The sequence below is a fragment of the Hyaloscypha bicolor genome, assembly GCF_002865645.1.
Source record: "Hyaloscypha bicolor E unplaced genomic scaffold K444scaffold_87, whole genome shotgun sequence".
NCBI classification, from domain to species: Eukaryota; Fungi; Ascomycota; class Leotiomycetes; order Helotiales; family Hyaloscyphaceae; genus Hyaloscypha; species Hyaloscypha bicolor.
In genome coordinates this window covers 3,010,351-3,037,773 of record NW_020194589.1, presented here as the reverse complement: position 1 = coordinate 3,037,773, position 27,423 = coordinate 3,010,351, and the positions used below count along the sequence as shown (strand labels likewise).

The window sequence follows — 27,423 nt, the reverse complement described above, 5'->3', positions numbered from 1 at the left end:
CATGTTTCGGATTGCTTTGGATTATTGTCGGCTTCGTTCCGAGTGTGTGCTTTGGAGTATGCGATAATCTGACTACTCCTATCCTGGTTAATGCATATCCAAGACGAAAAAGGGAAGAATGTTACCTTCAGGTCACAAGCTCAGAACCAAATAACTTGATCACGCGTGCTGAGTTGAGTTGAGTCAGTGCAGGTGGTGACTTTGCGGTATGTGACGGGTAGGTTGGACTGAAAGCGACGAGAGTGAGCGTGTTGTATCGCACGTGACTTAGCTTAGCGCGACACCCTGTATCTTAGTTCTCGAGCTCCCCGCTCCTTCTTCCCTCTTTAGACGTACATACACACACCCAATACAGCTGATTCTGTATCCAGAACACCAGCCACGGGTCGTGATAGAGCGGGAGAGCTCACGTATTGTCGAAGGAGACGTGCCTTCAGAATACCGAGAAAGACAATCGGAAGATGCGATCAGGTTCAATTCTCATCAAAGAAGACGTTTTGAAAAGCGAGCGCGGTCTTGGGTAGAAAGAAGGTGGGTGTCGAAATTTAAAGAGGAAGTTTCGAGGGACTTTGGGAAGTCGCCTCGCTTATTCTAGCCACCTCCTATTCAATATTGACACTTCACGTGATCTCAATGCAATGGAATTCAAATGGATTGAAAGCTCTAGGATTGATAGTACCGAAGTCTTTGAGTTTTAAATTGAGCAAGCAATTGTTCAGGTCATGCTTTTCTTTTTTGAAACATAAGCATAAATCCTGGAGTAAGAATTTTTGGGGTCATATTTTGTGAACTCATTGGGACATTTAATGTTGGTAGATAGAATTCTTTTACTTGTTGGCAGCATCTCGGACATGGTGCAGCAATGTTGCGCATAGGAAGCGAAGTGCCAGGGCAACCAAGCACCAGAAAGCATCTCAAATATTACAACAGCCATTTCTCTCGACCCCAATCCAACGGCATTCAGAGTTGGTACACTGCTGATGACCCGCTATTCATGAAGAACCTGTGCCCTCTACTTTCTTCAGAAGAGATCTTAAATCCACTCCGGAAACGTCTGGGTACCAGTCTGGAACTTGATCTTTCTTCATGTGGCCAACGGGGCAGACGCATGTGGTTTGATAGGCGTAGACCAACAGTGGGTCCAAAACCCATTCACTTCTCCCACTGACCAAGAGTGAGAGTTTTGTGTATATGGCGGTGTCTAGGTCTTCCATGGCGATAAGCTTCTCGATCAAGCCGTCCCTGGCATAGAGGCAACCGTTAACCCAAAGTACAGTCTTTTGAAGGAAATCCATTCGCTTGGCCCATCTTTCATCCTGCTTCAGCCTCTCTTGCGTCACGAACCTTGGCAGTGTCCGGAAGCCGTTCGGTCCAACCATCAGCTTTTCAAACTCTTCAGAAGTAAATTCATCCTTAACTTCCCAAGTCTGCTCTCTCCCTTCTTTAATAGTCCTGTCTGGCCACCGCCGCGTCCTTCCATCCTCACCAAATAACCAAACGTCATGTTCAACAGGTTTGGTGTTTACCAGCTCCGAGACAAAGTCCCCACGAGATTCCGGTTTAATTATGGTGATGGACTGAAGACTATCAGCCAAGCCTTGGATGCCTGTACTAGGTAGAGGGTTATCTTGCAATATATCGCTGTCAATAATGAGGTGTCTGATTTGAGAGACATCTTCTGGAGCAAGAGCGCTCAAAACGCCGTCAAGTAGGCCGTCACTCGATGCAACAATGTTGCCAATCCCGAGATACAACTCATCAACTGTCATATCAAAATAGATCTTTGCTGGTGCCACCGAAGTTCCAAAACAAAGCTTGTAGCACTCGAGAGCAACCTCTCTTGACTCCTTGTTCACCGAGAGTGCGGCCGGCGGCGGACAGGAAGACTTGCACACTCCGATGCTTTCATCCCAGAATAACTCAACAAGCTGAGAAGATAGAGAATAATGCCAGATCATTCCTCGTAATTCGGTGGGGAATTTGGGGAACAATATGAAGGTGGCATCGCCCATCACCGACCGAACCCGTGAAGCGGAGGTGCTGCGGACCAAGTCCATTACTTCCCTCGGAGCCGAGAGTGACCAAGAACATGCTCGCAAGTTTCCAGACTCAATATCAGTGCGAGCAGCTACCTGTCTCTCGTGCCAGTTCGGCTGGAAGCGCGTGGTGAAGGACATATTGTCCTATTAGACCTTGGTCAGTCTCTTGAAAGAGAAGGGGGAAGTGTCTGTCAGGACGGGGTTGATCTTACAAAGAAAGACAGGTACAAAGGCGTCTTGTATTCAAAGAACCACCAAGGCGGAATATTGCAGAGCTTGAGAAAATAAGGGACGCGCAGACCGTAATTTCGTGATGTTCAAAGTTAACAATTTCTGAGGCAGACCTGTCTCACCACCATTTCAGTCGCGGCTCCAGGTTGAGCACGTCGTCCTACAGGCGACTCGAAGAGAATGAACGACGTGCACGAGGCTGTGTGAGCAAGAAAATGCGAGGTGACGTGGATGAATTTGGATGATGTTGTGTCGAGGTTTAAAGTCGCAAAGAAGGGACGAGGGAAGGAGCGCGCTCGCTTGTTGGAGACGACAGCGCCTTTTAATCGCCCTCCTCCTCTTGCAGACTCCGAGACTTCAGGTTTACAGATCATTCTCATTGTACCAGAAGTCCTTAGAACATTAAATCGATATGAAACGGAAAAAAAGACTGCTCGGATTCACCTTGAGGACAATCCCATTTTCCAGAGCTTATGGAACATTGAAGCTATGTGCAACAGTAAAATTCACTGGCAGCAGTCACTCTCAACTTCAAGAACATCCTCAAATTCTTGGAACATGGAGCCGATGTGCAATAAACAAGTCTGACTGCTCCTATTCACTTCAAGGACATCATCCCTCATTGTGCCAGAGCCGCCGGGAACATTGAAGCGATATGCAATAGACCCGCTTTCTACTCACTTATACAAGAACTCGACAGAGAAGGGAGTAGAAGGCAGAAATCCATGGAGTACAGCGATGAACCTGAAGCTGGCGAGCTGGCGGATTCAAAGGTCTGATCAAGCATGGAACAATCTAGGAGTTTTCTTTAATATTCTATGTTTATTTTCTCAAGGCTTTCATGTCTCGTCATTATACATTACTTATTATGCATCTCATGAGCCATCAACCAAATCCCCAACAGCCACAACAACGCAACGAGAAGCATGAGTACACTCAGTAACTCCACGACGAATTTCAATAGAGAGAACGCCAATGCAACACTGACGAGGCCCAGGAGAAGCCATATCCAGAAGGTCATGCAGATGTAAAAAGCCTTGTGGAATCGCTGCCGAGCGGCTGTGAGTGTATTGGAAGACGAAGTACCTTGTTGACGAGAAGCAATTTGTCTAGCCGGGGCGGTCTTGTTGTAGGATATGTGGTTCTTGAACAGTCCGAACACCGGGAAAACTGAGTGCCAAGTCAGGGAAAAGAGCCAGGCGAGCAAATTCGGCGAAGAGGATGGTTGCGTCCCCGCACGAAGATGATTCATGGAGAGGCATACTCCAAACCCAATAATTGGTCCCCAGAGTTGATTGACTTCGAGAACTAGTATTGCGTAGATCAGCAGTCCGAAGCTGATTAGTACGTTGGCTACAATAAATTTTCCAAGAATTCCTGACGGCAGGTAGTGTTCAAGCTGGTCAAGGAATCGCCAAAGGAAAGGTGCTTTAACAAGAGTAGGCGGGGAAACTTGCTGATGGTTAGAAGTTGACTTATGCTCCGTCAGAGAGAGGTCCTGGAAAGCTGGTGATGGCTGCTCGAGGTTAATCTCCTGAATTTGCGAATCAGCCACTGTGACTCTCTCCGACGGGATCTGTGGAGGATGCGAATTCACCTCCTCAACCGCAGACTCCTCTGGGAAAGCACCAGGAACTGCTTCCTCTATTGGATCGTCGCCAGCTGGATCAATCTTGGCTAAAGCCCTCCTGAGATTGAAGTCCATCAGACGCCAATGGCACGGTTCTTTGTGCTTGTGTCCGATAGGGCAGACACATGAATTCTGAGCGATGTAAATGTATTCTGGGTCCGCGCCACCGAAGTATTCTCGCAGATTCTGGAACGCTTCTGGATCGAGGAGATACATCCCAACTATGCGGTCTATGACTCCATCCTTGGGGTATAAACAGGAGTTGAATGTGCCTGGAAGTACAACTTGATCCATGAAGTTGATTCGCTTTTTCCACGCCTCTTCTTGCCTAAGTCTCTTTCTTCCCACGTATCTCAAGGTCGTTAATTTGGTCCTTCCAATGTACTTGGCTAGCTCGGCCGACCTCCAGATTTCGGAAAAGTAGAGCATTCCGGGGTAGTCAACGGTGTTAGGATCGACCAAAGGCACCGGTTTCCCGCCCCCTAAGATGTTCCAGACATGAAACTCTCCGTTATTTTTGATCTCCTGAATTACGAAATCGTAGTTGCCCAAACCATCCACGATTGTGAGTGATTGGAGGCCGTCAAGTCCGAATTTGGTTAGGCTGCTTTGCACTTCGTCTGTATCTGAATCGGAATCGTCTCCATCAGTGATTCCACCAGAAAGTGAGGCGTCGGTGTCGTCGTCGTCATCATCGGCGTAGATACCAAGAAGGAAGGAATTTATAAAGTCGTCCGCAACGAGATGTTCAAGGCGCTCGATGTCTTGTCTCTTTAGTGCCCGGAACAAGAGACCGGCTGGATCCTTTTGAGACGGGGAGAAGTTGCCAACACCAAGGAAGAGCGCGTCAACGCCAAAGTCGAAGTACACCATCGCTTCTGCCTTCTGCGTAGCAAAAGCCAACTCATAATACTCAAGAGCCACACCTCTCGCCTCCGAATTGGCATGAAGTGCGGTCGGTACCGGGTATCTTGATTTGCATTCACCCGTCTCATCGTCGTACAGTACCTCCACCATACGTCGACGAGGGAGACTATAGCACCAGATACTCCGTCGTAGCTCGAGCGGCAGCTTGGGGAACAGCTCGAATTTCGATAGGACATTGTCCGGCTTACGGCTGGGACGATAAGTGCTGGAAATAATGTCGAAGACTTGTTTGGGCGCGGTGGATGGATGTGGTGTTCGAGAGTCGAGGTCTTCGGGAAGGTAGATACCATCGTCGTTGGGGTCATCGGGCCATTTTGGCACAAATGGTTCTGTGTCCATGGTGTCGCGCAAAGCAGGAGGCAGGTGCTACCCTGGAAGGCAGAAGGCTCAGAGCGCAGCTTGGTGTTGATTTCGACTCTCGGTTGCAGAAAATAAGACTGGCAGGAGAAATATTTAAACAGATCGCGTTCTAAAATTTAAAGTTGGGCAGATGCAAAGTCACTTTTGTTGTAAAAGATCAGACGAAGTCGTCCAACATAGAACGCAAAGCACATTTCCCCATTCACTCTAACTTCAGGATTTGAAATGAAGGCTTTCGAGTGTGCAGTTGCAGAATGCCACGCTTGATTTGCTCACCAATGGGGTACCAGTAGATGCATCGCGATATTGGCCAATCCGGTTTGGCAGTGTATCTCCCGTTTGTAGCAAAAAGCTCTAGCAAATCTCTCCTCTCTGCACAAATTCAGCACCATTATCCCCACGGCGGTCGACCGCCATTGTTCTCCGCGCTGACGACCTCCAACACTTTCCGCAAATCCACTCCATCCAGATCATCCTCGTCGTAAAATCCTGCCTTGTGGACGTGTCCGATAGCACAGTCGCAAGGATTCTGTGTTAAGTACACATTGATTGGATCGAACTCTGGTGCGGAGAGCTGCGTCGTCAAGTAACTATACCACCCATTTTGATCACGATCAGCCTCTCTCCAATGCAAGAGCGTATTCAATGCCTTGTGGCCTTCGTAGATGCAACCAGTTGATTGTACGTATTTCTTCCCGGCGAGAAAGTCGAGACGTCCAGCCCAGTGGTCAGGTCCCTGACCGAAGCTCACGAATCGCACCCTCTCTAGGGCTATTTCTGGTGTTTTGTACTTGTGATTTTCCAGATCCATCCACAGACGAGAAAACGGAACCTCCCAGGTGACACTGTCGTCGAGAGGAAGTTTCCAAGGGACAGGTTGTACTTTGGCTTTACGTTTCCAATAACAGCCGCTGGTCTCCATCTCCCAAGCTTGGAACTCTCCCGGATTGCTCTCGACTTCTGTGAGGATAATGTCGCCATGGAATCCAATGTACGAAGAGTCATTGCAACTCCTGTGCGAAGCATTTCGATGTATTGTCAATGTTCGTAGATTGGTGAAGACATACTCATCCGTCGTGGTCATAGCCAATGTCCACCACAGACCCCAAGGCGGGGCCTCCTCGTCTATCTCATGATAATTTGCAATATCACTGTCAATCGCAAGGTTCTCGATCTGGGCAATATCCTTCGGGTCGAGAGTCAGGAACAGGTCGAGTAGTGATCGAGGTCTAGGGTGAAAGTTGCCAATTCCGAGGTACACCTCATCGATGTGTGGGTCAAGGTAAATCGTCGCCTCTGCCCTGTCTGTAGCGAATAAAAGACGGTAGAATAATTTGGCCTCTCTCCGAGATTCGCTGCAAATCCATAAACAGATCGGAAGAGGGGAACGTGAAGTGCAAGCTCCCATATCTTCATCGTACAAAAGCTCCACCAGCCTGGGTCCAGGTAAGCAGTGTCGCCAGATCATGTGTCGTAATTCGATAGGTAACCCGGGGAAATAATGGAACTCTATAAGAGACGGAGGCTCGATCTCTTTAGGAATCTCCAAATATTCGTTGTCTTCTGACCGCCCAAACCGAAAGCCACCTCCATGTCGACGAGGGATCCAAGCAAGAGGAGAAGGCGGCGGAGAGGAGGGTGGATCGATCTTGAAGTTTCGCCCATATGTCGCCTGTGCGATATCTAGAATGTGTCGGGGAATAGTTTTTGGATGCGGGGAGCGTTCATCTTCGTCGAGAGGAAGATATACGCCGTCTTCAATATGAGGCTCTTCGGTCCATTTCGGGTTGAATCCGTCTTGACTGTCCTCGTCGTCCTCCATTATTGTTGTGCTCAAGGCCTGGTGTATGGTAAGCTGTACCAGGTCCGTCTCTTAAGATGAGAGATCGAGATGTCGATTCTCTCGCAACGACTGTGGCCGCGAATAGCCAGCGGTTTGTGTAACATTCAAGAAGGCTGAGATGTCGAGGTGAAGGGAGACGCGTGTCGCGTTCTCATGTATTGAATCGCGGGATATTCTTCGCGAGGGCGTCAAAGTGAATTGGAACACATCGGAAGCGAAGGCGACAGAACGATAGTGATTTTGTTGCGAGGCTCCGAAGTTTGGTAAGAAGGGAGTGATGCCCGGAAGAGTTGAGACGAGGCTGCCGATTCGTCTGAACGCTCAGCCGCACGAGGCTACCCGTTGTACCAATAAGGTAGGTACAATGGTCTTGGGAGTGTAGTAATACTTTATGCATGCATGGATTTCGACAGATTTGACTCAACCATCTAAAAGCAATGCATGGGGTTCCGAGAACTCAACCACCAGAACCCACGTGACAGAATTTGCCCTGAAATACTCCATTTTGCCTACCCTATGGAGCTATGCCAATGACCTCTAGAACTCCAACGCTATGCAGCAGAGAACTTTTTTGGAAGATGGGTAGAAAGGCTTCTCTAGAAAGGTTTGGCAACCTTTCTACTCTCGCTGGCTCCAGTCTCGGGATCCTTATATTCCTTCCAACTCACAGGATACATCGCATTCCCGGCTTCGCTCGTTGCCATGATGACCCCCAAGTTATTGCTCGCAGTCGAGAGGTAGTAGTTCGATTGATCACCAAGAGAGATCGAGCACAAGAGTCAGCACTTTGTTCCTTATTAAAACACGGGTATAACTCACCACTACAGCCCGCACAATGTCCCCAGGCCTAAAGCTCTCAAATATCTTTACTTTATCCTTCTCTGTAGCCCTCACATCCTGCACGCGTATCAAGCCTTGCCATTCTCCATCCAGCACCGTCTCCCCAACCACCAGGATCGCAACCTGAGCTTGTCTTGGCGTAATCCTCGTAACTCTGCAAAGCACCGTGCTGGTGACCTCTGGCAAGATCTCTGCCTTCCCCTTGCTTCCCCCATGCTGGGTACTCGCCGATATATTCCTCTCAATTGAAAGCGTAGGCAATGCTACAGGAGCAGCAGGCGTGATCTTCGTCAATCGTTTCTGCGGACCTGCTGGCTTGGGAGGGTTGAGTTTTCTGACTGGACCAAGGATTGAGGCGAAGAGGTTCGAATTATGGACATGCGTTCCCGGGCCAGGTTGATACTCGCTGAGCGGGCCGAGAAGCTGACCAGGCACCGCGATAGAAGTTGCCTGTGCCATTTCGAAATTCCTGGAGATGATTTCATGTGGTGATGGCTGGGCGATGGGGTGAGGTTGGAGAAAAGTCTCCGATTGAGGGCAAGTTAGCCGACGGTGGTTAACATTTCCCTGTCCGATTGTGACAGGCTTCCCTCCAGAGCTCCGCATGTGGGGCTTCAGGGGTGATGGTTCGCTGCAACCCCTCAATTGCCCCATACTGCCCTCCCCAACTATCTTGCCCCGCTTCCCTTGTATCGGTGCAAATGGGCCGAACAGCTGTTTATAAGCTGCTCTCGTGTGCTTCGGGTCTGCGGATTTCTTGACACTGTCAAAGCAGTGCAATCTTACAATATCTAACTCTACCTACTAACAGCAATCATGTCTGCAAAGCACTTCATCAACGATCCAACGCATCTTGTCAACACAGCTCTCCGAGCTCTCACTCTCACGAACCCATCCCTTGCCCTCGATCCCGAAAATAAGATCATCTACAGACGGCCTGGCCATGAACCGCAAGTTTCCATAATCTCTGGCGGAGGAAGCGGCCATGAACCCAGCTTCGGGGCTTTCGTTGGGGAGGGATTGCTTTCTGCTGCTGTTGCAGGCACCATCTTTGCTTCACCCAGCGCAGAGCAGATCCGTAAAGCTGTCATGTCGAGAGTGGATGGCGAGAAGGGAATACTGGTCACAGTTATGAACTACACTGGAGATGTGCTGAATTTCGGGATGGCGGTTGAGAAGGCCAAGGCTGCGGGGCTGAAGGTGGAGATGTTGGTTGTTGGCGATGATGTGGGAGTGGGACGGATCGCTGCTGGGAAAGTTGGTAGGAGAGGTATTGCGGGGACGGTACTTGTCCACAAGATATCGGGAGCTTTGGCTGCGAGAGGTGCGAGCTTGGAGGACGTTTACAAGGTTGCCAAGTTAACAGCGGATAATCTTGTTAGTGTTGGAGCAAGTTTGGATCATGTCCATGTCCCTGGGAGAGCTCCTCCGGATCCAAAATCGGACGAAAATCTGGCTACAGAAGAGGTTGAGATTGGAATGGGTATTCACAACGAACCTGGAAGTGGACGAGCAATTGTTGATCTTCCTGAATTGGTTTCAAGAATGCTTGCACAAATGCTGGACTGGAAGGATGAAGATCGTGCCTTTCTGAAGGTCAACTCGAACGAAGTCGTTCTTCTGATCAACAACCTTGGTGGAGTAAGTGTCCTGGAACTTGGTGGTATTACCGCGGAAGTTGTCGGACAACTGGAGAAGACGTACAACATCAAGCCCGTTCGAATCTTGGCCGGAACATACATGACAAGCTTGAACGGTCTTGGCTTCAGTATCTCCATCCTGAATGTTGTCAACACCGATATTGGAGGGCCAAGCATGTTACAGCTACTCGATGCGGCCTCTGAAGCGGCTGGATGGGCAGCACCAATCAAGAAGGAAACATGGGAAGCAAAGTCGAGTCGAACACGAGATGAATCCACTTCCGGAGCCGAAGAAGTCAAACCCAGCGGACTGAAGATCAGCACAGAGGCCTTCAAGACTGCCTTGACAGGAGGTCTCGAGAGAGTGATCGCAGCTGAGGCAGATGTCACTAAGTTTGATACCGCAGTAGGCGATGGCGATTGTGGAATCGGCTTGAAACGTGGAGCTGAAGGTACACTCCCCTCATCCCCTCCCCCTTTTCAAGCGACGTACTAACTCCCACCAGCTGTCCTCAAACTCCTCTCCACCACACAACTCACAGGCGATGCAGTCCTCGACCTCAGCAAAGTAGTCCAAGTAGTAGAAAACACCATGGACGGCACCTCCGGTGCAATCTACGCCATCTACCTCAACTCCCTCGTGCACTCCCTGCGCCAACAAGGCTCTTCCACCGCCACCCCTCAAGTCTGGGCCACAGCCTTACAACAAGCGTCCAAATCCCTCGCTAACTACACGCCCGCCCAACCAGGTGATAGAACTCTAGTTGATGCTCTGCATCCATTTGTAGAGACCTTGGCCAAGACGGGAGACGTGAAGAAAGCGGCCGAGGCGTCGAGAAAGGGCGCTGAGGGCACGAAAGGCATGAAGGCTAGCTTGGGGAGGACGGTGTATGTTGGCGGTAAGGGCTTCGAGCAAGTTCCTGATCCAGGAGCGTGGGGACTAAGTGAGTTTTTCCTTGGAGTAGCCGGTGTGAAAGGTGGAGAGGAGGGGTACGAGATGGTTTGACAGTTGAGCTTTCTGTCTCCTTGGTTGGGAGTGAGCGTTGCTGTAGGTTGAGTGAGTGTAATGCCTGACGAAAATAAATACGAATAATGGAAATGGAATTCGGGAGAGATGTGTGACACTTCACCGGCTTATTTCGTCTTTACTAATGAAAGAATGAAAGAATGTTCGCAACCAAGCATCATGGCAATGGCAATGGCAATGGCAATGGCCATAACATTACATTTACAGAATCGTGGCTCATAAGACGTTAGTTACTCCATGCATGCAAGACCAGCGCTACCAGCAAATATACTCCGGGACCACCAAGTCTGATGAATCCATATGTACCGTTTTCCCTTCCTTTCTTCAACCCAACCATTCACGGCTTCGGTGGTTATCACCGCCTAGCACTTTTCCCCTCTTGCTCTTTCCTCTTCGCTAACAAGCTCTTGAATGCGCCCAGCGACTTATCCAAGGTATCCTCATTATGGGCGCAGAACTTGTAGCTCTTCTCTTCAGTAATTATTTGCAAACAGTGCACCTTGGTTTTGGAGAGAGGGTCGATTTCAACGGCGTTGATGACGGAGGATAGCGAAATTATGAGTATGGGTGAGTATTCCGAGTCGTTCTTATATAGGGCGATGTTCTTGGGTCGAAGAACGACCCAGAGGTCTTTCCAACGGCGGACTCCGCCTTTAGAGGATAGGTATAGGAGGTACCCTTGCCAGACTACCCTCTCAGGGTCTTGCTCGGCATTGAATCCGCTCATTTGGCTCACATTTCGGGCACCCACAATTGGTCGCGTGTCCGGTGGTTGAACAGCCAGAGGCTCTTCAGGAATCGAAACTCTGGATTCTCGCCGCGCTCTCGTAATGTCTGTTTCTGACATGTCTGAATGTGATGCGAGCTCGTTTCCAGAGTACTCGATCGTGTGTGAGGGTCTTCTTGCAGCGGTGAGGCCTAGGGCTTTGGTTCGTGGTGTTCGAGGTATAGGATCGCTGGGTTCTGGAGAACTGGAGCCTACTCTTTCATCGTGTAATCGCCTTTGCTCGTTGTGCTCTTGCATAGCCCGCTCGAAACCACCATATGATCCTGTGACAGTGCCTCCTGGACTCGCGAGAAGCATCTCCTCTTCTTCCTCTTCAATTCGCGCCTCCGTCCGTATGAGGTCAACCCATTCTTCAGCATCCTTTCTTGATCTCGCCTCGAGGTGGTAGTTTCGTGAGGGTGAGAATAGCCCAAAAACATTTTGTCGTTTTTGCTTGGGGTCCTTTAGAAACGCAACGGCAGTGAGATCCGACAGGATGATCTTGTGTCTCAGTTTGTCTTCGTTTTGATCTTTGTATATGGAGAGAGAGTTGGGTCGAAGGACAAGAAAGATTGGTTTCCATGCCTGTGAATCATGTCAGAAGAGTCTTTAGGCTGAGCCCGGTGTGAGCATACCTTCGTTTTGCGCGTTCTCTTCTGGACGTATCCACTCTTGAGTACACGGTCGAATTCGAAGCTGCCATTTTGGTTGACCGGAGAAAAGGTATCCAGGTTGAGATGCGAGTTGCGTATTCGACTGGCGGATGGAGGAGGTAGTGTGGTTGCGTCAGGCAGGGGTATTTGCAGAGCTCTTCGCTCTGGAATCTGTCGAGGCTGAGACGCTTCTTGCATCGGGGGGCTTTGAACTTGGGCCATGATCGTTTGCTGTATTTGACAATTGAGTTTTGAACCCTCGGACCTTAATGTAGATGCCAACTCCACTCTGGTTTCTGGGGGAGAGAGCAATCGCGCGTGTCGTTTATGGTGTCGAGGCTGGGTTCGGTGAGCAGGAGCGTTCAGCCACCTGATTACTTCGTATCAACGGTGGCTAGCTGGACCTTCAACACCGCAGCATTTGTCGTGTTCGCCGGTCCATCTCGTCTTAAGTATTAAAGTGTTGGTACGGGAGCATTGATCGGCAGAAGCTTAAATGAGGAAGAATTTCGCGATAGGGTGAATTTGCAGTGAAACCGTGCGGCAGGATGACGAGCGCTATGAGCCAATGACTTGGCGGAGATCGGTGCTAGCAGTTACAGGTCGCTTCAGGACGGACTAGGAGGCTGCTAAAACGGTCACATCGTCCGAAAGGAATGAAGGTTCCGTGCCGCATTTCATGCCGAGGGACAAGCCAGGAAGTGATTGGGGATTGTTTATTTGACAAGATGTCAAGATGTCCCAGAATGGGGAAAGAATCAAGATAGAACAGGCTGTCTAACCGAAATCCCTGCGAGGTGAAAGTCCCGTAGCACAACTGAGCATATGACCAAGACATGAATATCTCAACACAAAACATTAAGATTTATTCGTAATGCTCTAGCCTTATAGTTAGAATTAGGACGCATTAATATGTATATTTTTCCTCAGAAAACTTAAGCAAATAATTATAAATTGTATTTTATGTATCTATTTGCTTTGTAACATATTTCTTTACGTCGCGTTTTGTCTCCACCACATTAATATTTTCGAAGTTTAAAACTATCAAATGTTAAATGAGAGTAGGAAAGTCAACTAAAGGTCCATTTAAAGAGAAGCAAAGTTTTGCACAGGGAGAATCGTGTAGTCATGAAATATGCCTCGGCTATACTTGCTTAGCTAGAGTACTAGCCTCCAATTTCCCCGTCTCCCACCCAAGTAATGTTGTTGAGGAAAACAAAGTAGAGGGGTGATTAGCCCCTAAGATCTTAGCCCGTACCTCTATACATTGCTTCATGAGCTGAAGGGCATCTATATCTCGGCCATGTCCTTTCCATATTTCGGCAAGATTGGACATGCTGGCCAGCGTGTGTGGATGTTCCTGCCCAAGCACCCTTGAGCATATCTCTAGTCCCGTCACTTGTAGCTCCCCAGCCTCTGTCCAGCGTCCCTGCTTTCGGTATATCGAAGCCAAGTTGGCCATGCTGACCAGCGTATCTGGATGTTCCTGCCCAAGCACCCTTGAGCATATCTCTAGTCCCGTCACTTGCAGCTCCTCAGCCTCCGTCCAGCGTCCCTGATCTCGGTATGTCGAGGCCAAGTTATTTATACTAGTTAGTGTATCTGGATGCTCCTGCCCTAATACCCTCTTTCTCGTCTCTATCACTTGCGCCTCCAAGTCTTCGGCCTCCGTCCAGCGCCCCTGATTCCAGTATGTCGAGGCCAAGTTATTCATACTAGTTAGTGTATCTGGATGCTCCTGCCCTAATACCCTCTTTATCGTCTCCATCACTTGCACCTCCAAGTCTTCGGCCTCCTTCCAGCGTCCCTGGCTCCAAATTGTCAAAGCCAAGTCGCCCATGCTGATCAGTGTAGAAGGATGCTCAGCCCCAAGCGCTATTTTATACCCCGATAGTGCTCGTCGCTGTATCGCCTCGGCTTCGTTGTACTTGCCCTGGCATTGGAGAACTGAGCCTAGCAGCCCAACGCTATGAAATATTTCAACGTCATTGCCTTGAAGTACTCGTTCACGGATACTGAGAGACTCTTGACTCTGTGTGCTCGCAAGTATATAGCGACCTTGCATCCAGCTATACCATCCCATATGATATAAGAGAGCTGCTTTCCCGAGACGTAAAGTATCTGATACAAATTTTGACCTTAGTACCTCTTGAGCATGAGGCCATAGCGCATCGCATATTTCCCAATTTTTGTAATCTCCATTGGGGAAAGCATTCGAGACTACCTCCACTGCCATCCCTTGCCATCGCTCGAGTTCCTGATATCTCTCAAGCCACTTTCGTGTGGCGAGCTGCACAAGTCGATGTATCTCAAATCTCGTACTCCCTCGTTCGACAGAAATCAAGGAAAACTCTTCGAGAGGGCTTAATGCCGCTTCAAGGTCAAGATCGTTCGGATAGATAGCATGCAGTAAGAAGTCCGGAATTCCTTGACGATCAAGCATAGCTATAAGAGACAGGAGCCTCGCAGCCGATGGCCACTTGTCTTTTATCTGGTCGAACGAGATTTGCCACGTCCGGATAACGGAATTCGGCACACCTGGATCCCTCCGCAGGTCTCCGGATTCCTCATCCAGCAATCGGCTTTGGCTGACTTCGTCGTTACGATAGAGTGCTAAGTATCTGGGCACCGTTATTCGTGTTACCCGGGCACTTATATACGCGGCGGCTTGAGTGATAGCGAGCGGGAGGTAGTCTAGTTCGCGAACTAGCTCTGCTCGCTCGGGGGCAGAAGAGATTCCATCGGGGATTTTTGTGAAAAGCAGTTGCTCGGCGTCTTTCCTCGTCATTAAGTGGACGGCGATAGCGCTCGCGTATCCAGTACTAAGCCATAATGCAGCTCGTCGGTCTCTCGTCGTAAGGAGAACCGATCCCGTTATAGTCTGGGGAATATAGCTTGAGAGCGGACGAGACCGGTGCTCTAATTCCTTATCTGGCATCGAAGAAAATACATCAGTATCGTCGGCGTTATCAAGTATCAAAAACCAGCGGCCGCTTCTAATGTCACTCAGCCATCTCCACACAAGGTCCAGTATATCAGTCTTTGGGTCATTCCATCCCGGCAGCTCCAATACTGTGGCAATGGCTCTATAACCTTGCTCAAATCTCTCAGCAGTACTAGCGTGCACCCAGAAGACCCAGGTCTGGGAATCCTGAGACCTAAGCCGATGTGAGAATTCGATGGCAATTTGAGATTTACTAAGCAATTATTAGGAACAGTAACAAAAAAGGCGAGAGTATATACCCCACTCCACCTAACCCTACGAGCACAACACGCTGGTGAAACTCTCGTCGAGAGAACTGCAATTCTAATGCTCCGAGGATATCTTGCCTTCCAACAAAGTCCGGGTCCTTGTCAAACGGCACGGTGGACAATGGTTTCTTCTGTAAGACAGGCACTACAGAATATTGGTATATATAATCTTCGAGTGGAACTACTTACTCCTTGAACGCTTGTCAACCTCGTCTGTGAGTCGAAAAAGTGCCTTCTCCCTCCCCTCGCCATAGATAGGCGGCATAGACACCTCGCAGAGACCTAATAAACAGTATACCAGGTCTTCTTCTTCGGTTGTCTGACGTTGTGCTGCCCATTTTTTCCGCTCAGCTATACTGAAATCAGAGAAAGGATTCCCTCGCAGAGCCTGAATTGGAATATGGGTAATCTCGTGAATTGGCTTTTCGAGTGACTTTTTGTCACCTAACCGCGTGCGCTCTTTAGAGAAGAATTCGACTATTGCCGGAGCGATAAGTTCTTGAAGCGTCCAGCCTCGAGTAAACCACCTGCTATTCCGGAAAGCCGCTTCCATGTGCTCTGGCTTGGCTGAACGACTCCGTTATAACTGGGCACTGATACATCCGTGAGGTACACGTAACATTTCTTCGCATTTCGATACCAACGGAATATAGAATTAATAGCCGTCGAAAGCTCAGCAGAGTTAGACTTATCAATACAACAAGTGTCCACCCAGAAATATTGTAGGCCATCTCTAGTTGCTTGTTCTCCACAAAACTTGATCTTTTCGTAGCCGGACTTGCTTTTTCCAGCACTATTAATTAGATCTTGATATGTGACCTCCTGATCTGTCCAAGTGTGCGAAAGTATTGCGTAAGGAAGGGTATTATGGGTGGCAACCTGGATCAAGCTGAATTCGCCTTGGCTTTTCATCTCCAAAAGATGCATGATTTCAGACGGCTTGGGATCTCGTAATCTGCTGCGTATCCGAGGAAGTCAAGGTTGAATCAGATTCCGCGATTCTAGTTCAAAGTGGAGTGTGGGATAAGAGTGTCCAACACCAGGCAGCCTTGGAAAGGTGTGGTGCACGCCTGCGGCACGTGATCCTCCTTTTTCGGCTGACTCATGTGATCAGATTCCAAGTCTGGCGGGGTTGGGCGCGCTAGCGGGCAGCTTTCCGCATCACTCATTCTGATTCATGTTGACCAGGATCGAGAAAATACTTGAAAATACATTGGAAACTTCACAACAATCTCTGTCCATCTGGCAACGAGCCCTTTCCGCTCTATTTGAAAAATAACATGAAGCATAATCTCCAAAATGCCTGTCGTCAACCCAGAGAAGCTGGTCGCTTTGCAGCGAAATCCAGAAGGCATCAGAAATGTAAGTTGTCCATGGAGGGGCAATTTTGATATCACCGCTGACATGGCCTCGAGATTTGCATATTAGCCCACGTTGTACGGGCCTTTCCAAACTCGCATCTTCTCACAGGACTAATCCCATCAACAGGATCATGGAAAGACTTCCCTCACCGACGCTCTTATTGCCACGAACGGCATCATTTCTCCCAAGCTCGCAGGCAAGATCAGATACCTCGATTCTCGGCCAGATGAACAGATTCGGGGGATCACCATGGAGTCTTCCGCCATCTCCCTATACTTTTCCATGTTGCGAAGATCTGCGCCAGATGCAGCACCCGAACAGAACGAATATCTCATAAATTTGATAGACTCGCCTGGGCACATCGACTTCAGCAGCGAAGTCTCGACTGCTTCCCGTCTCTGTGATGGTGCAGTTGTCTTAGTGGATGCTGTCGAAGGTGTCTGCAGTCAGACCGTGACTGTACTTCGGCAGACTTGGGTTGAACATATGAAACCATTATTGGTAATCAATAAAATGGATAGGCTCATCACGGAGCTGCAAATGACACCCGGAGAGGCCTATACACACTTGACCAAAATACTCGAACAAGTGAACGCAGTGCTTGGGAGTTTTTTTCAAGGAGAGCGAATGGAAGAGGATCTCAACTGGCGAGAGAGAGTCGACGAAAGAATTGCCGCCGCTGCCAAAGAAAAAGAAAAATTAGACGAAGAAAATGTTACTGGCACTAACGGCTCTGTCGATACCGAAAACATTACACCTAGCAACCAAGAGTTTGAGGGGAAGGATGATGAAGACCTCTACTTTGCTCCTGAAAAGAACAATGTTATATTCAGTAGTGCCATCGATGGGTGGGCTTTTACAGTTAGACAGTTCGCCAGTCTTTACGAGAAGAAATTGGGCATCAAGCGTACGGCCATGGAAAAGGTCCTCTGGGGAGACTTCTACTTAGACCCCAAGACCAAGAAGGTTTTAGCACAGAAGCACTTGAAAGGCCGAGCACTAAAACCGATGTTCGTTCAGCTTGTGCTTGACCAGATTTGGGCAGTATATCAAGCAACTACTGGTGGCGATAAGGGGAAGGGGTGCGTGGATTTCTCTCTCATCCCACTCATGTTTATAACTAAAATGCAATCATATCAAGTTCTGACTTCCTTCATTTAGTGATCCAGCAATGACCGAGAAGATTACGAAATCCTTGAATATTACTCTACCACTTCACATAACACGTTCACGGGATCCTCGAGCGATACTCACCACTCTCTTTAGCGCATGGCTACCTCTATCAACAGCACTGCTCGTCTCTGTTATAGAATCTCTACCCTCACCACCCGTTGCTCAAGAGGGACGACTACCAGCTCTCATCGATGAATCCCCTGGCTTTACTGACGTGGATCCTATCCTCCGAGAAGCTATGATCAAATCCAAGAGCTCGGAGAACGATCCAGTGGTGGCGTACGTCAGCAAGATGGTGTCCATCCCCGAGAGCGAGCTTCCGGAAAACAAACGCCGAGGAGGCACTTTAAGTCCAGAGGAAGCGAGAGAGATGGGTCACCGAAAAAGAGCAGAAATTGCAAGAGCTCAAGCTTTAGAAAATGGCACTGCCGAAGATCCTATCGATAGCATTACAGATGCACTTGGCAGCACAAATGTTGAAGATATCAAAGTCGAGGAGAAGGAACTCGACCGTGAGCATCTTATTGGGTTCACTCGCATTTATTCAGGCACTCTTTCCGTTGGGGATTCTGTTTATGTTCTTCCTCCAAAGTTTTCACCGACACATCCTCATAATAGCCCGGAGCCGCAGAAAGTTACTGTTACAGCTCTGTATCTACTCATGGGTCGTGGTCTTGAGCCACTTACATCTGTACCTGCAGGTGTTGTCTTTGGGGTTGCTGGACTGGAAGGCCACATTCTCAAATCAGGGACAATTTGTAGCCAGCTCGAAGGCAGCGTCAATCTTGCAGGTATCAACATGGCTTCCAAACCTATTGTGCGAGTGGCCCTAGAACCAGTTAACCCTGCAGATCTCGACAAGATGATCCGCGGCCTCAAGCTGCTCGTCCAGAGCGATCCATGTGCTGAGTACGAGCAGTTCGAAAGTGGCGAGCACGTTCTGCTGACAGCTGGTGAGTTGCATTTGGAGCGATGCTTAACTGATCTACGAGAACGATTCGCCAGATGCGAAATCCAGGCTGGTGAACCGATTGTTCCATACCGGGAGACAATAGTTCGAGCAGAAGAAATGAAGCCACCTGCAAATAAGGAGCTCGGCAGAGGTACGGTGATTGCAACAACCACTTCGAAACAAGTTTCCCTTCGACTTCGCGTCCGACCTCTGCCAGCTGAAGTGACAGAATTCTTGGGGAAGAATGTAACTGCTATCAAGAGACTTTATTCTGATAGACAGGCCGCGGAAAAGCGGACAGAGAAAAAGAATTCTCAGGATTCCAGCGAGCACCAAGACGTCGATGAGGATGATTTAGTAGACAACTCGAACGTCTTGTCGCTCGCAGAGTTCAAAAAGCAACTACAGGCCACCTTTGAAAGGGTTAAGGGCCCGAGAGAGATTTGGGCAAATGCAGTGGAACAGATCACGGCGTTTGGACCTCGGAGAACTGGAGCAAATGTCCTGATAGACACGACAAATGATTGCATATGTGGCCGATTGTAGGTTACCATTTTCCAATCTCGGACTTCTATTAAATTTTGTAGCCTGCGAGATTCAGCAGAGGAGAAAGAGCAAACAGTTGGAGATACACTACAGGCTCGCGACTTCTCTGACAAGATCAGCTACGCCTTCCAGCTTGCCACAGCCCAAGGACCCCTGTGCAACGAACCAGTCCAAGGAATCGCCGTCTTCCTCGAAGAAGTCACTCTGACACCTTCCACTGATGACGAATCTTCTGCGCGAGACAAGCTGGGAAGACTCACTGGAGAAGTGATCAAGACTGTTCAGCAAGCTATTCGACAAGGGTTCTTGGACTGGAGTCCTCGCTTGTTACTCGCTATGTACTCCTGCGAAATCCAAGCAAGCAGTAAGCCCGTCTCCTCCATTCACACATTCTTTTCTAACACTCTCCACAGCCGAAGTCCTAGGCAGAGTTTACGACGTAATCACCCGCCGCCGCGGGCGCGTCCTCTCCGAAGCCATGAAAGAAGGCACGCCCTTCTTCACCATCCTCTCTCTCCTTCCCGTCGCCGAGTCCTTCGGCTTCAGCGACGAGATTCGCAAACGCACATCTGGCGCAGCCTCTCCACAATTGATTTTCCAAGGTTTCGATATATTGGATGAAGATCCGTTCTGGGTGCCGTTTACGGAGGATGATTTGGAGGATCTGGGCGAGCTGGCGGATAAGGAGAATGTGGCGAAGAGGTATATGGATGGTGTAAGGAAGAGAAAGGGGTTGATGGTTAGTGGGAGAAAGTTAGTGAAGGATGCGGAGAAGCAGAAGACTTTGAAGAGGTAGTTGAATTTAGGTTGGTCGTTTTAACCTTGTTCTACCAGCTTATGCAGAACAATAATCTTGACTCTGGTTCTCAGTGTTTCATCTCAGTCCAGGGCAATCAGCATGTTGTTTTCTTGGTCTTTTGCCCTGAATCTGAACCTTTTTTGTGGTTCTCCGTTCATCGTCCTAGCTCAGTTGGAAACAAACATTCGAAACGATTGACTTCTCAGTGTACTACCTCAATCCAGAACATCGGACGTGCTTCTTTCCTCATTATCCCCATATCAGCTAGAACAATCAAGATAGCTCAATCTCACTCTGCCGTCTTGTTTAGAGCAATCAGAGATGGTTCCCAAAGCGGCCGTATCAGTCATGTGATCGCTTAATCTCGTGTCCGCCCCCCTTTTGTTTACTCTGGTTCCCCTTTTAGAATCACCCAGGTTCAAGTAGAACAATCAGCTCAGTTTCTATCTTTCATTGCACCTCTGTGACCTCTGTATAATGTGACATACAGATCTTGGTGAGGTGTGAAATTTGCTTAGTCGCTAGTCCAAGCCGCAGGTTGAGCCACAAAGCACCAGCCGCAGAGACAATTTTCATTGTACGAACCAGCGTAGAACAACGACACTCCTCCAAGCAACCTCCGTAATCTCACATTGTACCACTGCGGTCAAGGACAAACGCACTCACTACAAATACCAATTGTACCACCACTTCATACAGTCAACGACCACCACCTCCTTCTCCTCATTGTACCACGAACCTCGGGTACGATGGATCAACAACACGCCGAAGCCAACTCCACCTTAAGCCTCCCCGTCCACAACAACCCACCAAGTCCCTCCAACCAGGGTGGCTGCGTGGGCGACTGCCTTCTCAGCGGCTCTTGCCTCCGCCCTCTGTTCTGGGCAACATTTTTTGTTGTCATTTTTCTGGTTATTGGGGGATTGAGATGGAAGGGGATTATTTAGGGTACGGGACGGGATGAATGTTCTTGTTGTAGCTGGGACAATGGTGGAGAAGGATAGCTGGATGTCCTGGGGAGAGATGGGACAATAACTGGGAAGGAGACGTGAATGTACCAGTGCGGACAGAGAGAATGACTTCGGGATAGACGCACTTGGCAGGGGCAACCAATCACTCTCTGAATCACTGCCGTGAATCCGCCCCTCAGAATCCAATAAATCTCCTCTCCCCGTGAACTTCCTCCTCTTCCCTCTTCCCTCTTCCCTCCTCAACGAACACAAAATCCACGAAATGCAAAATCCAGATACTCAAGAAGAAGCAAAGAAGACAATCAGAAACTCGACCTTAACAACCTTCTCCCTCCCCGAAACCATCATGTCATCCCCCGATCTCGGCCCCGAGTCCCTCACTGACATAACAATCTCACGCGAAACACCTATCATCTTGCACAACCCCAATTCCCATCAACAAGCCACCACCTTGAAAACTTGGGTCCCAAAAGTCTTCATAGCGCTCCTTATCGTACTGATCTTAGCTCTAGCGTTGGCAATTGTGTTGGTTGTGATGGCATCGCTGGGATATCTGGGGAAGTCGAAGGTGGAGGCTGTGGAGATGGTGCAGCCGACGGTGACTACGACAATTCAAGCATCAGTGATGTCACAAATTACGGGGGCGTCGGGTGGGATTCATGAAATGGTGAGGGAGAGTGGTGGAGGGAGGGTGGTTCAACGGGTGGGGATTATAGTGTGTGAGGTGGCGCTGGCTTGGAGCTTGGTGTATTTGTTTGGGATGTTTGAGAATAGGGAGAGCGGCAAGGAGGAGGGGCGGAGTGTGGAGAGGAGGGATGGGCCGAGGATCAAGGAGTAATGGAAAGGGGGTGAGGGAGGGGAGCGCAGAAGAACACGCCGAGCATTGTAGATGTCAGAAGTGGAAGGCGGAAATGGGGTTTGGGGGACTTCGAAGGGTTCAGCATATGCAATGTACAATACAGACGTCAGTCCTCGATGCCCTATTGCCCCTACTCTCTCTTCCAAGTCCAACTAGAACAATTAAGGCTTCATGGTTTTGAATGTATCAACGAAAAGTTGTATAATGTGACACAGCTTGTGAAGTCCGATTTTGACGGTGGGGGAGAATGCGCACGTTGTGTTATTGATTTTGCGATGACTAGAAGATGGATTGTAACATTTGCTTATTTGATTGTACCAGGAGTAGCTGGTATAATGGGTTTAGGGAGTTTTAAGAGCATGGCGGCAAGCAAAATTCAAATTCTCGTACTCGGGACTATTGGAATAAGGATACGGAGGAAAGAGTCATTTCGTTGCACAGAGAGAATACGGGATAGGGGGAAGGCTTATCTCAGCTTTGGCAAGCATTCTGGCACATTGGATTCCCTGACGACCCAAGAACGGAATTCTGCTTTCTGAGATGGTCACTTTGCAAGGTACGAAGCTCTCACATGAAGGAGAGACGTCAAGGCAAAAAGTGCCTTAGTCAGCGCTCCGGACCTCGGCATTCGTCGCGTCTGCCACGGTATCAACACCACGATATTTTTATATAACTTATTATTTTTCTCAACCTTCGCTTTCGGCCTTCAAAGCTTCTTCAAGCTCTAGGATATAACATACATAACAATGTCCGAAACCCAAGACCTCCCGCCACCGGGCACCGCCCCCGAAAAGGCCATCCCAATCCCAATGCCAACCCCACCATTAAATCCAATTCCCTCCCTTCAAACTCTTCGAAGCTGGCTGCCTTTATACCTCTCCAAAACCGACGCCACACTATCCCATGTCTCACGCGTCCTCTCCACTCCTTCAGGGACCGACACCTTCCTCCTAACCCTCTGCTACACTAGCCTCCTCAGCTCCTCCCTACTCTCCTCCCTCTCCCTCCATCGAATCGACGCCGCAGCCCGCCGGCTCATCTCGCAAGCCATTGCCCTCCCACCAAACACAACAGTGATAATCGACACCTCGTCCCTACCGCCTTCATGCCTACTCATCACTTCGGGGCGGCTTAAAGCGCTCAGCGAGCTTATCTCTGACTTCCGAATCTTTGTACGGCTCTGGGGCCTCCTCTCGATTTACAACTGGGGGAAACGAGTCTATAATTCTCCACCTACAGATATCCTTGTTCGGAGGATAGTGTATACGCAAGTAGCATCCAACATCGCTTTTCAGTATTTGGAGAATGGAGCGTATTTGGCGAGTAAAGGTGTGCTAGGCTGGGGCAAGGAGAAGCAGGGAAGGGCTTGGATATGGAGTTCTAGGTTCTGGATGCTGCATGTAGGATTGGATTTTGTAAGGTTGTGGAGGGAGGCCAGGTTACGAGTCTTGAAAGGAAAGGCTCATCCAGGGAGTGATGAAGAGAGTAAGTGGACGGCTAAGTGGAGGAGGGAGATGGTTGTGAATGCGGTATGGGCACCGCTTACGCTGCACTGGAGTTTAGAAGAGGGATTTGCAAGTGACTTTTGGATTGGCGTATTGGGAAGTGTAGCTGGGGTGGCGGGTTTTCGAGAGCTATGGAGAACTACTGGGCAGGTGTAGAGAGTTGTAGGTGTTGGGGAAGAAGCTTTTCCCTATTCCGGGCGGTGTCATGAACTTCTCCCGAGACAATGTCCCAGATTTCCCAGAACAATCTGTATAAGGTACTTACTCACTTCTCCGTTACCTAGTGGTAATACAAGGTCCCAACTTCTCGGAGTTTGACTCCGATTTCTTGGGCATGGTTGGCGTGAACAGGCTTATTTTATTATACCCGTAGCGAAGCTATAGATCCAATTATTTGATGAATGAGGTATCCAGATATCCACCCAGGTCATGAGTATTCATACGAGTAATGACAATTCTTTTATCCTCCAATAATCCCAAGCAGGCTTCGCTGAGACAAGAAAATACATGAAGGCTTGCTCGACTATGTAAAGGAACAAATGGACAACTTGCAGAAAATTCTGCCAAACGTATGGAATTGTCGAGTTTTCTGGCCCTGAAAGACCGTAGACAACCATGACACGATCACAAGATTCTAAGAAGACTCGGATCTCGATCAACCCGTAACCCAAGGAGTCGCTGGATTTCGGGGTAGAGTTCTGGTTTCTCGTCAAGCACCTCCTGGAACGAATGCGATCTGTCCAAGTATGAGATACGATCTCCATCCTTGAGATAATTCGCCAACCACTTTCTCAAACCGTCGTCTACCTTGCCGGACAGCAAAATCAACGCGATAATAAGGCTGAGTTCGTCAGCATCGAGGTCGCCAGTGCTATCCTTAAGTCGAGCTAGCGAATAGTCGACCGCGGATTTGGCGCCGACATTGGAAGCCAAAATGTTCAGAGTGACTTCATCAAATACGCTGTTGTTCGAATATTCCTCCCGATTGATGTAAGATATCAGCATATCGATGACCCGATCCGGAACCTCTTCTTGACTCTTCTTCTCCATGTACTTGGTCACATCCCCCTCGAACTTTGCCGCCTCAGCCAGATAGCTTGCTCTGACCGCCCTGGCTTTGCCTCGTATCGTTACGTCTTTGGTCTTGAAGTCGAAATTGCTCTTTGAGTTCGAGTTTGAGCTTTCCCCACAAGAACGCCGACATCCACAGCCATGGCCGTGATGGCCTTCGCGATCATGGAAGAGTCGCTCTCGCCAACCTGTATCGCAGTCAGATCCATGTGGCCACCCCCCTCCTGCCCGGTAACGCTCATAAGGCAACAGAGCCAAAGCATCATGACCGCCATGTCGACCAAGGGAATGCTCGAGGCCTCTCGGATAGCGTCCGAGTTGAAGTGCTTGGCTTAACGGATCACCGCGAACGTCTACACCCAAAGCGCCCCGGTTGCCATAGAAAGCGCCAGGATGAAGACCTCGACCCCGAACCCCTAAAGGCCCACCGCCCAAAATGCCGGCCCTCATACCTCCTACACCCACACCTACCCCTAGGCCTCCTGCCCCCAGACCTCCTGCCCCCAGACCCCCTCCCCTCATTATACCGTATGGAGAGCCGCGTCCTAACCTCGCGAGAGGATCTAACATATCGCGGCCACCACCGAGTGGTGACATGAAAGGCGAGAATCCTAATCGTGGATCTCTGTTGTACAAGCCGCGGTGTTGAAGTATTCCCTGCATCTGCTCAGAAATATCGGAACAGCTTTCAAAAGTTCTTGGATAGAAGAGATATTATGAATGCAACCCTAAGGAAACACGGGGAAATCCCACACGTGATACTAAAAAGGTGGAAAGTGGGCGATCCGGAGGGGGTGTGGGGGGGGTGCAAATGAACCTATCTTTATGTGCATATCAAGCTGGGCCCAGCGTAACTCCAACAAATACACCACTGCTGTAATGCCGATAATAGGTTACGTCACACCTGGTCCCGTTGGCAAAGTACATGAGTGTGACTTGAATCCCGTTGGCCATGTAGAAGGGGAACGTGTAGATTTAAGAGTGGAGGGGGCAAACCAGCGGGAGGAGAAGAAGTCTCACAAAGGTCACATGGATAGGTACCAGGGCAAACATAACGCCAATCAATTCCATATGTGACAAATCAGCAGCCGATTAACACCAAAAGATACGGAAAATCGAGGCAATGCTTCCCTTCGTGTATGGTTGCTGCCACCAAGCAAACCAACTCTCGTGAAAAATCTACATGCAGGTGGGATGTCCCTTCAACCAATCATTTTCGGGCGATGGCAAAAGATCGATCTGTAGAACGGAAAATCGACTAGGATCTGAAAGAGGCGTGGAATACACACGGAAATTGACGTGGGCAAGGCGTTAACGAGTCCAATCTTTTCTCGAGACTAGTATTTTGGACCACCATACCCCTCATCAGGTCTGCCAGCACCTCTGTTTTCATCCTGATACCGCTTTCGGAGTGCAGCAAGACGCTTCTTCTTTGTGACAGAATTGACGTATGTGCCAATGAAGAATGCAATGACGTTGAAGAAGGGAACCCATGTATGCTCGGGAAGGAATTTCTGTGCGAAGGCGAGGGCCAATGGGGAAGTGACCCAGCTGACCTTCATGACAGGCATGAAACCGGCTTTCCAGGTCGCATGGACTTGATGAATTGTCTTAGCACCAGCGATGATGGCCATTGAAACCAGGTAGACACTGTTCTGAATAGGAGCGATCTGTAATCATTTTGTTAGAAGTATTCCTGGCTTGAGAACCAGGATAAACGTACAATTAAGTTGCTGGCAATAATCTGCAAGATCTTCGCCTTCAAACTTGTGCGGCCCGCAAACACCTTTTGAAGTATGCTGATAAGGACATGGCCTAAAGGTGCGCTGATAAAAGCTCCATACACAGCCATCTTGGGAACTCGTGCTGTAAAGTAGGTGCCATTCTTCGCTCGGTCCTTAGCAATCCAAGAGGCAAGAATTTCTTGCAGAGCTGAAAGGGTACCCGATGTGAGCATCTTAGTTCGTAGAGGATTCGTCTGAAGCTGCTTGAGGTAGGCCTGCATGGAGGTGTCAGCATCTTCCCCTTCATCTCTAAAACAATGATCCATCAGGTACCGCCAAGTAACCGGGTTGGCCAACGTTTCCTTTCCCTCCGGTCAAAGCTACCCCGATCTCATCTGCTAATTCGTGTTTGCCTCCTCTCATCATGCCGATTCCCTGTGAGCCGGCCACTCCACCGGTCTGCTGAATGGTATCCTTCTCAAATTTGACTGACATCGTGACGGCGGGTATGGGAAAAGCTACGGGGTATCTATGTGCGATTGATGATCAGCAAAAATCTCCAATGCGATACTGTTGGATTGTTGGCTTGGCCGGCAGAGCTCAGCTCCCCCATGTTTACATTCATGGGGAAGCCGAGGTTGCGCGACACAGAGTCTCAGGGTGCGCATGGCTTGTGCTGGACGGGGAAGACCAACCTTCTGACCCTTGGTAATGAACACACTGGCGACAAAGCTGATAGCAATTGCGCGTGAGCTGTTGTTGTGATCAAAAAGCAACAGTGACCAGAGAAAGGTGGATGAGGTGTGAAGAGCTGGGGTGCTGAAGAGAGCTAAGCGCTATGAACAGGGGTCGGGAAGTTGTGGCCGACGCGAGATCGTTCGTCGAGACGACAACAAGAACAAGATAACGCCCAGTCGAAACTGGGGATGAGAATCTCAACCATTTCGATCCCAACAACACAGCGAAAACATGGGACGATCCTCAGAGAATTTATCAATATTGTCACATATGCCTTAGGTCCTATCAATCAGTACCTCCATCTCTGAGCACGACTGCTCCTTTCGAAGTTTCTCCTCTGCTCTAGCGAATTCAGAGCTCACGAAACATAGAATGTACACTCCTCAGTCGCAATAAACATGGCTTTCTCTTTTGGGTCGATAATGGCGCGGTATTGATGTACCAGAAGACCTTGGAACAATCGGACATCTCCTCTCTGCCTTTACTTCCCGTGCCCGTGTGACAATTCTAGACCT

General features: G+C 49.2%; 12 protein-coding genes across 12 annotated transcripts; 4 read left to right on the top strand and 8 right to left on the bottom strand.

Moving 5' to 3' along the window:
* Nucleotides 1-992: 992 nt before the first annotated feature.
* K444DRAFT_630862 (uncharacterized protein) lies at nt 993-2,177 on the bottom strand (the record flags this gene model as incomplete). The annotated part of the gene is made up of 1 exon (XM_024883270.1): nt 993-2,177. One exon carries the CDS (start codon nt 2,175-2,177, stop codon nt 993-995), a length of 1,185 nt encoding a protein of 394 aa, XP_024736154.1.
* Nucleotides 2,178-3,129: 952 nt separating this feature from the next.
* On the bottom strand, nt 3,130-5,166 carry K444DRAFT_630861 (uncharacterized protein; the record flags this gene model as incomplete). Its single annotated transcript, XM_024883269.1, has 1 exon — nt 3,130-5,166. One exon carries the CDS (start codon nt 5,164-5,166, stop codon nt 3,130-3,132), a length of 2,037 nt encoding a protein of 678 aa, XP_024736153.1.
* Nucleotides 5,167-5,355: 189 nt separating this feature from the next.
* K444DRAFT_428322 (uncharacterized protein) lies at nt 5,356-7,095 on the bottom strand. The gene has a single exon (XM_024872749.1). The coding sequence runs from the start codon at nt 7,007-7,009 to the stop codon at nt 5,579-5,581; it is 1,431 nt and encodes a 476-aa protein (XP_024736152.1). The 5' UTR covers nt 7,010-7,095; the 3' UTR covers nt 5,356-5,578.
* A 422-nt stretch (nt 7,096-7,517) lies between these two features.
* Nucleotides 7,518-8,371, bottom strand: K444DRAFT_614039 (uncharacterized protein). The gene is made up of 2 exons (XM_024880467.1): nt 7,850-8,371; nt 7,518-7,797 (listed from the first exon to the last, which is right to left on the bottom strand). The coding sequence occupies exons 1-2, from the start codon at nt 8,327-8,329 to the stop codon at nt 7,627-7,629; spliced, it is 651 nt and encodes a 216-aa protein (XP_024736151.1). The 5' UTR covers nt 8,330-8,371; the 3' UTR covers nt 7,518-7,626.
* Nucleotides 8,372-8,549: 178 nt separating this feature from the next.
* K444DRAFT_614038 (dihydroxyacetone kinase) lies at nt 8,550-10,705 on the top strand. Its single transcript, XM_024880466.1, has 2 exons — nt 8,550-9,962; nt 10,017-10,705. Exons 1-2 carry the CDS (start codon nt 8,687-8,689, stop codon nt 10,514-10,516), a joined length of 1,776 nt encoding a protein of 591 aa, XP_024736150.1. The 5' UTR covers nt 8,550-8,686; the 3' UTR covers nt 10,517-10,705.
* A 187-nt stretch (nt 10,706-10,892) lies between these two features.
* On the bottom strand, nt 10,893-12,178 carry K444DRAFT_530404 (PH domain-like protein; the record flags this gene model as incomplete). Its single annotated transcript, XM_024874896.1, has 2 exons — nt 10,893-11,888; nt 11,939-12,178. 2 exons carry the CDS (start codon nt 12,176-12,178, stop codon nt 10,893-10,895), a joined length of 1,236 nt encoding a protein of 411 aa, XP_024736149.1.
* Nucleotides 12,179-13,053: 875 nt separating this feature from the next.
* Nucleotides 13,054-16,135, bottom strand: K444DRAFT_563456 (HET-domain-containing protein; the record flags this gene model as incomplete). The annotated part of the gene is given in 5 exon segments (XM_024877025.1): nt 13,054-13,355; nt 13,482-15,153; nt 15,200-15,353; nt 15,398-15,770; nt 15,782-16,135. 5 exon segments carry the CDS (start codon nt 16,133-16,135, stop codon nt 13,101-13,103), a joined length of 2,808 nt encoding a protein of 935 aa, XP_024736148.1. The 3' UTR covers nt 13,054-13,100.
* A 298-nt stretch (nt 16,136-16,433) lies between these two features.
* Nucleotides 16,434-20,324, top strand: K444DRAFT_591425 (P-loop containing nucleoside triphosphate hydrolase protein). The gene is made up of 6 exons (XM_024878192.1): nt 16,434-16,570; nt 16,624-16,644; nt 16,697-17,652; nt 17,732-19,237; nt 19,283-19,605; nt 19,655-20,324. The coding sequence occupies exons 1-6, from the start codon at nt 16,508-16,510 to the stop codon at nt 20,035-20,037; spliced, it is 3,252 nt and encodes a 1,083-aa protein (XP_024736147.1). The 5' UTR covers nt 16,434-16,507; the 3' UTR covers nt 20,038-20,324.
* Nucleotides 20,325-21,273: 949 nt separating this feature from the next.
* K444DRAFT_664360 (uncharacterized protein) lies at nt 21,274-21,933 on the top strand (the record flags this gene model as incomplete). Its single annotated transcript, XM_024886946.1, has 1 exon — nt 21,274-21,933. The coding sequence occupies one exon, from the start codon at nt 21,274-21,276 to the stop codon at nt 21,847-21,849; it is 576 nt and encodes a 191-aa protein (XP_024736146.1). The 3' UTR covers nt 21,850-21,933.
* Nucleotides 21,934-22,549: 616 nt separating this feature from the next.
* Nucleotides 22,550-23,841, top strand: K444DRAFT_614034 (uncharacterized protein). The gene has a single exon (XM_024880465.1). The coding sequence runs from the start codon at nt 22,617-22,619 to the stop codon at nt 23,529-23,531; it is 915 nt and encodes a 304-aa protein (XP_024736145.1). The 5' UTR covers nt 22,550-22,616; the 3' UTR covers nt 23,532-23,841.
* Nucleotides 23,842-23,999: 158 nt separating this feature from the next.
* Nucleotides 24,000-25,043, bottom strand: K444DRAFT_664358 (uncharacterized protein; the record flags this gene model as incomplete). The annotated part of the gene is made up of 1 exon (XM_024886945.1): nt 24,000-25,043. The coding sequence occupies one exon, from the start codon at nt 25,041-25,043 to the stop codon at nt 24,000-24,002; it is 1,044 nt and encodes a 347-aa protein (XP_024736144.1).
* Nucleotides 25,044-25,486: 443 nt separating this feature from the next.
* K444DRAFT_614032 (uncharacterized protein) lies at nt 25,487-26,674 on the bottom strand. Its single transcript, XM_024880464.1, has 3 exons — nt 26,504-26,674; nt 26,170-26,445; nt 25,487-26,116 (listed from the first exon to the last, which is right to left on the bottom strand). The coding sequence occupies exons 1-3, from the start codon at nt 26,663-26,665 to the stop codon at nt 25,784-25,786; spliced, it is 771 nt and encodes a 256-aa protein (XP_024736143.1). The 5' UTR covers nt 26,666-26,674; the 3' UTR covers nt 25,487-25,783.
* Between the last annotated feature and the right edge of the window lie 749 nt (nt 26,675-27,423).

Bases quoted from the DNA above. Each gene is read 5' to 3' on its own strand.
- K444DRAFT_428322 (XM_024872749.1), bottom strand. From the start codon at position 7,009: ATGGAGGACGACGAGGACAGTCAAGACGGATTCAACCCGAAATGGACC.
- K444DRAFT_614039 (XM_024880467.1), bottom strand. From the start codon at position 8,329: ATGGCACAGGCAACTTCTATCGCGGTGCCTGGTCAGCTTCTCGGCCCG. The intron at 7,798-7,849 runs GTGAGTTATACC...CTCTTGTGCTCG, and splicing joins ACATTGTGCGGGCTGTAGTG to ATCTCTCTTGGTGATCAATC.
- K444DRAFT_614038 (XM_024880466.1), top strand. From the start codon at position 8,687: ATGTCTGCAAAGCACTTCATCAACGATCCAACGCATCTTGTCAACACA. The intron at 9,963-10,016 runs GTACACTCCCCT...AACTCCCACCAG, and splicing joins CTTGAAACGTGGAGCTGAAG to CTGTCCTCAAACTCCTCTCC.
- K444DRAFT_591425 (XM_024878192.1), top strand. From the start codon at position 16,508: ATGCCTGTCGTCAACCCAGAGAAGCTGGTCGCTTTGCAGCGAAATCCA. The intron at 19,238-19,282 runs GTAGGTTACCAT...TAAATTTTGTAG, and splicing joins GATTGCATATGTGGCCGATT to CCTGCGAGATTCAGCAGAGG. The intron at 19,606-19,654 runs GTAAGCCCGTCT...CACTCTCCACAG, and splicing joins CTGCGAAATCCAAGCAAGCA to CCGAAGTCCTAGGCAGAGTT.
- K444DRAFT_614034 (XM_024880465.1), top strand. From the start codon at position 22,617: ATGTCCGAAACCCAAGACCTCCCGCCACCGGGCACCGCCCCCGAAAAG.
- K444DRAFT_614032 (XM_024880464.1), bottom strand. From the start codon at position 26,665: ATGTCAGTCAAATTTGAGAAGGATACCATTCAGCAGACCGGTGGAGTG. The intron at 26,446-26,503 runs GTACCTGATGGA...ACCTCCATGCAG, and splicing joins GCCAACCCGGTTACTTGGCG to GCCTACCTCAAGCAGCTTCA. The intron at 26,117-26,169 runs GTACGTTTATCC...AAATGATTACAG, and splicing joins TTATTGCCAGCAACTTAATT to ATCGCTCCTATTCAGAACAG.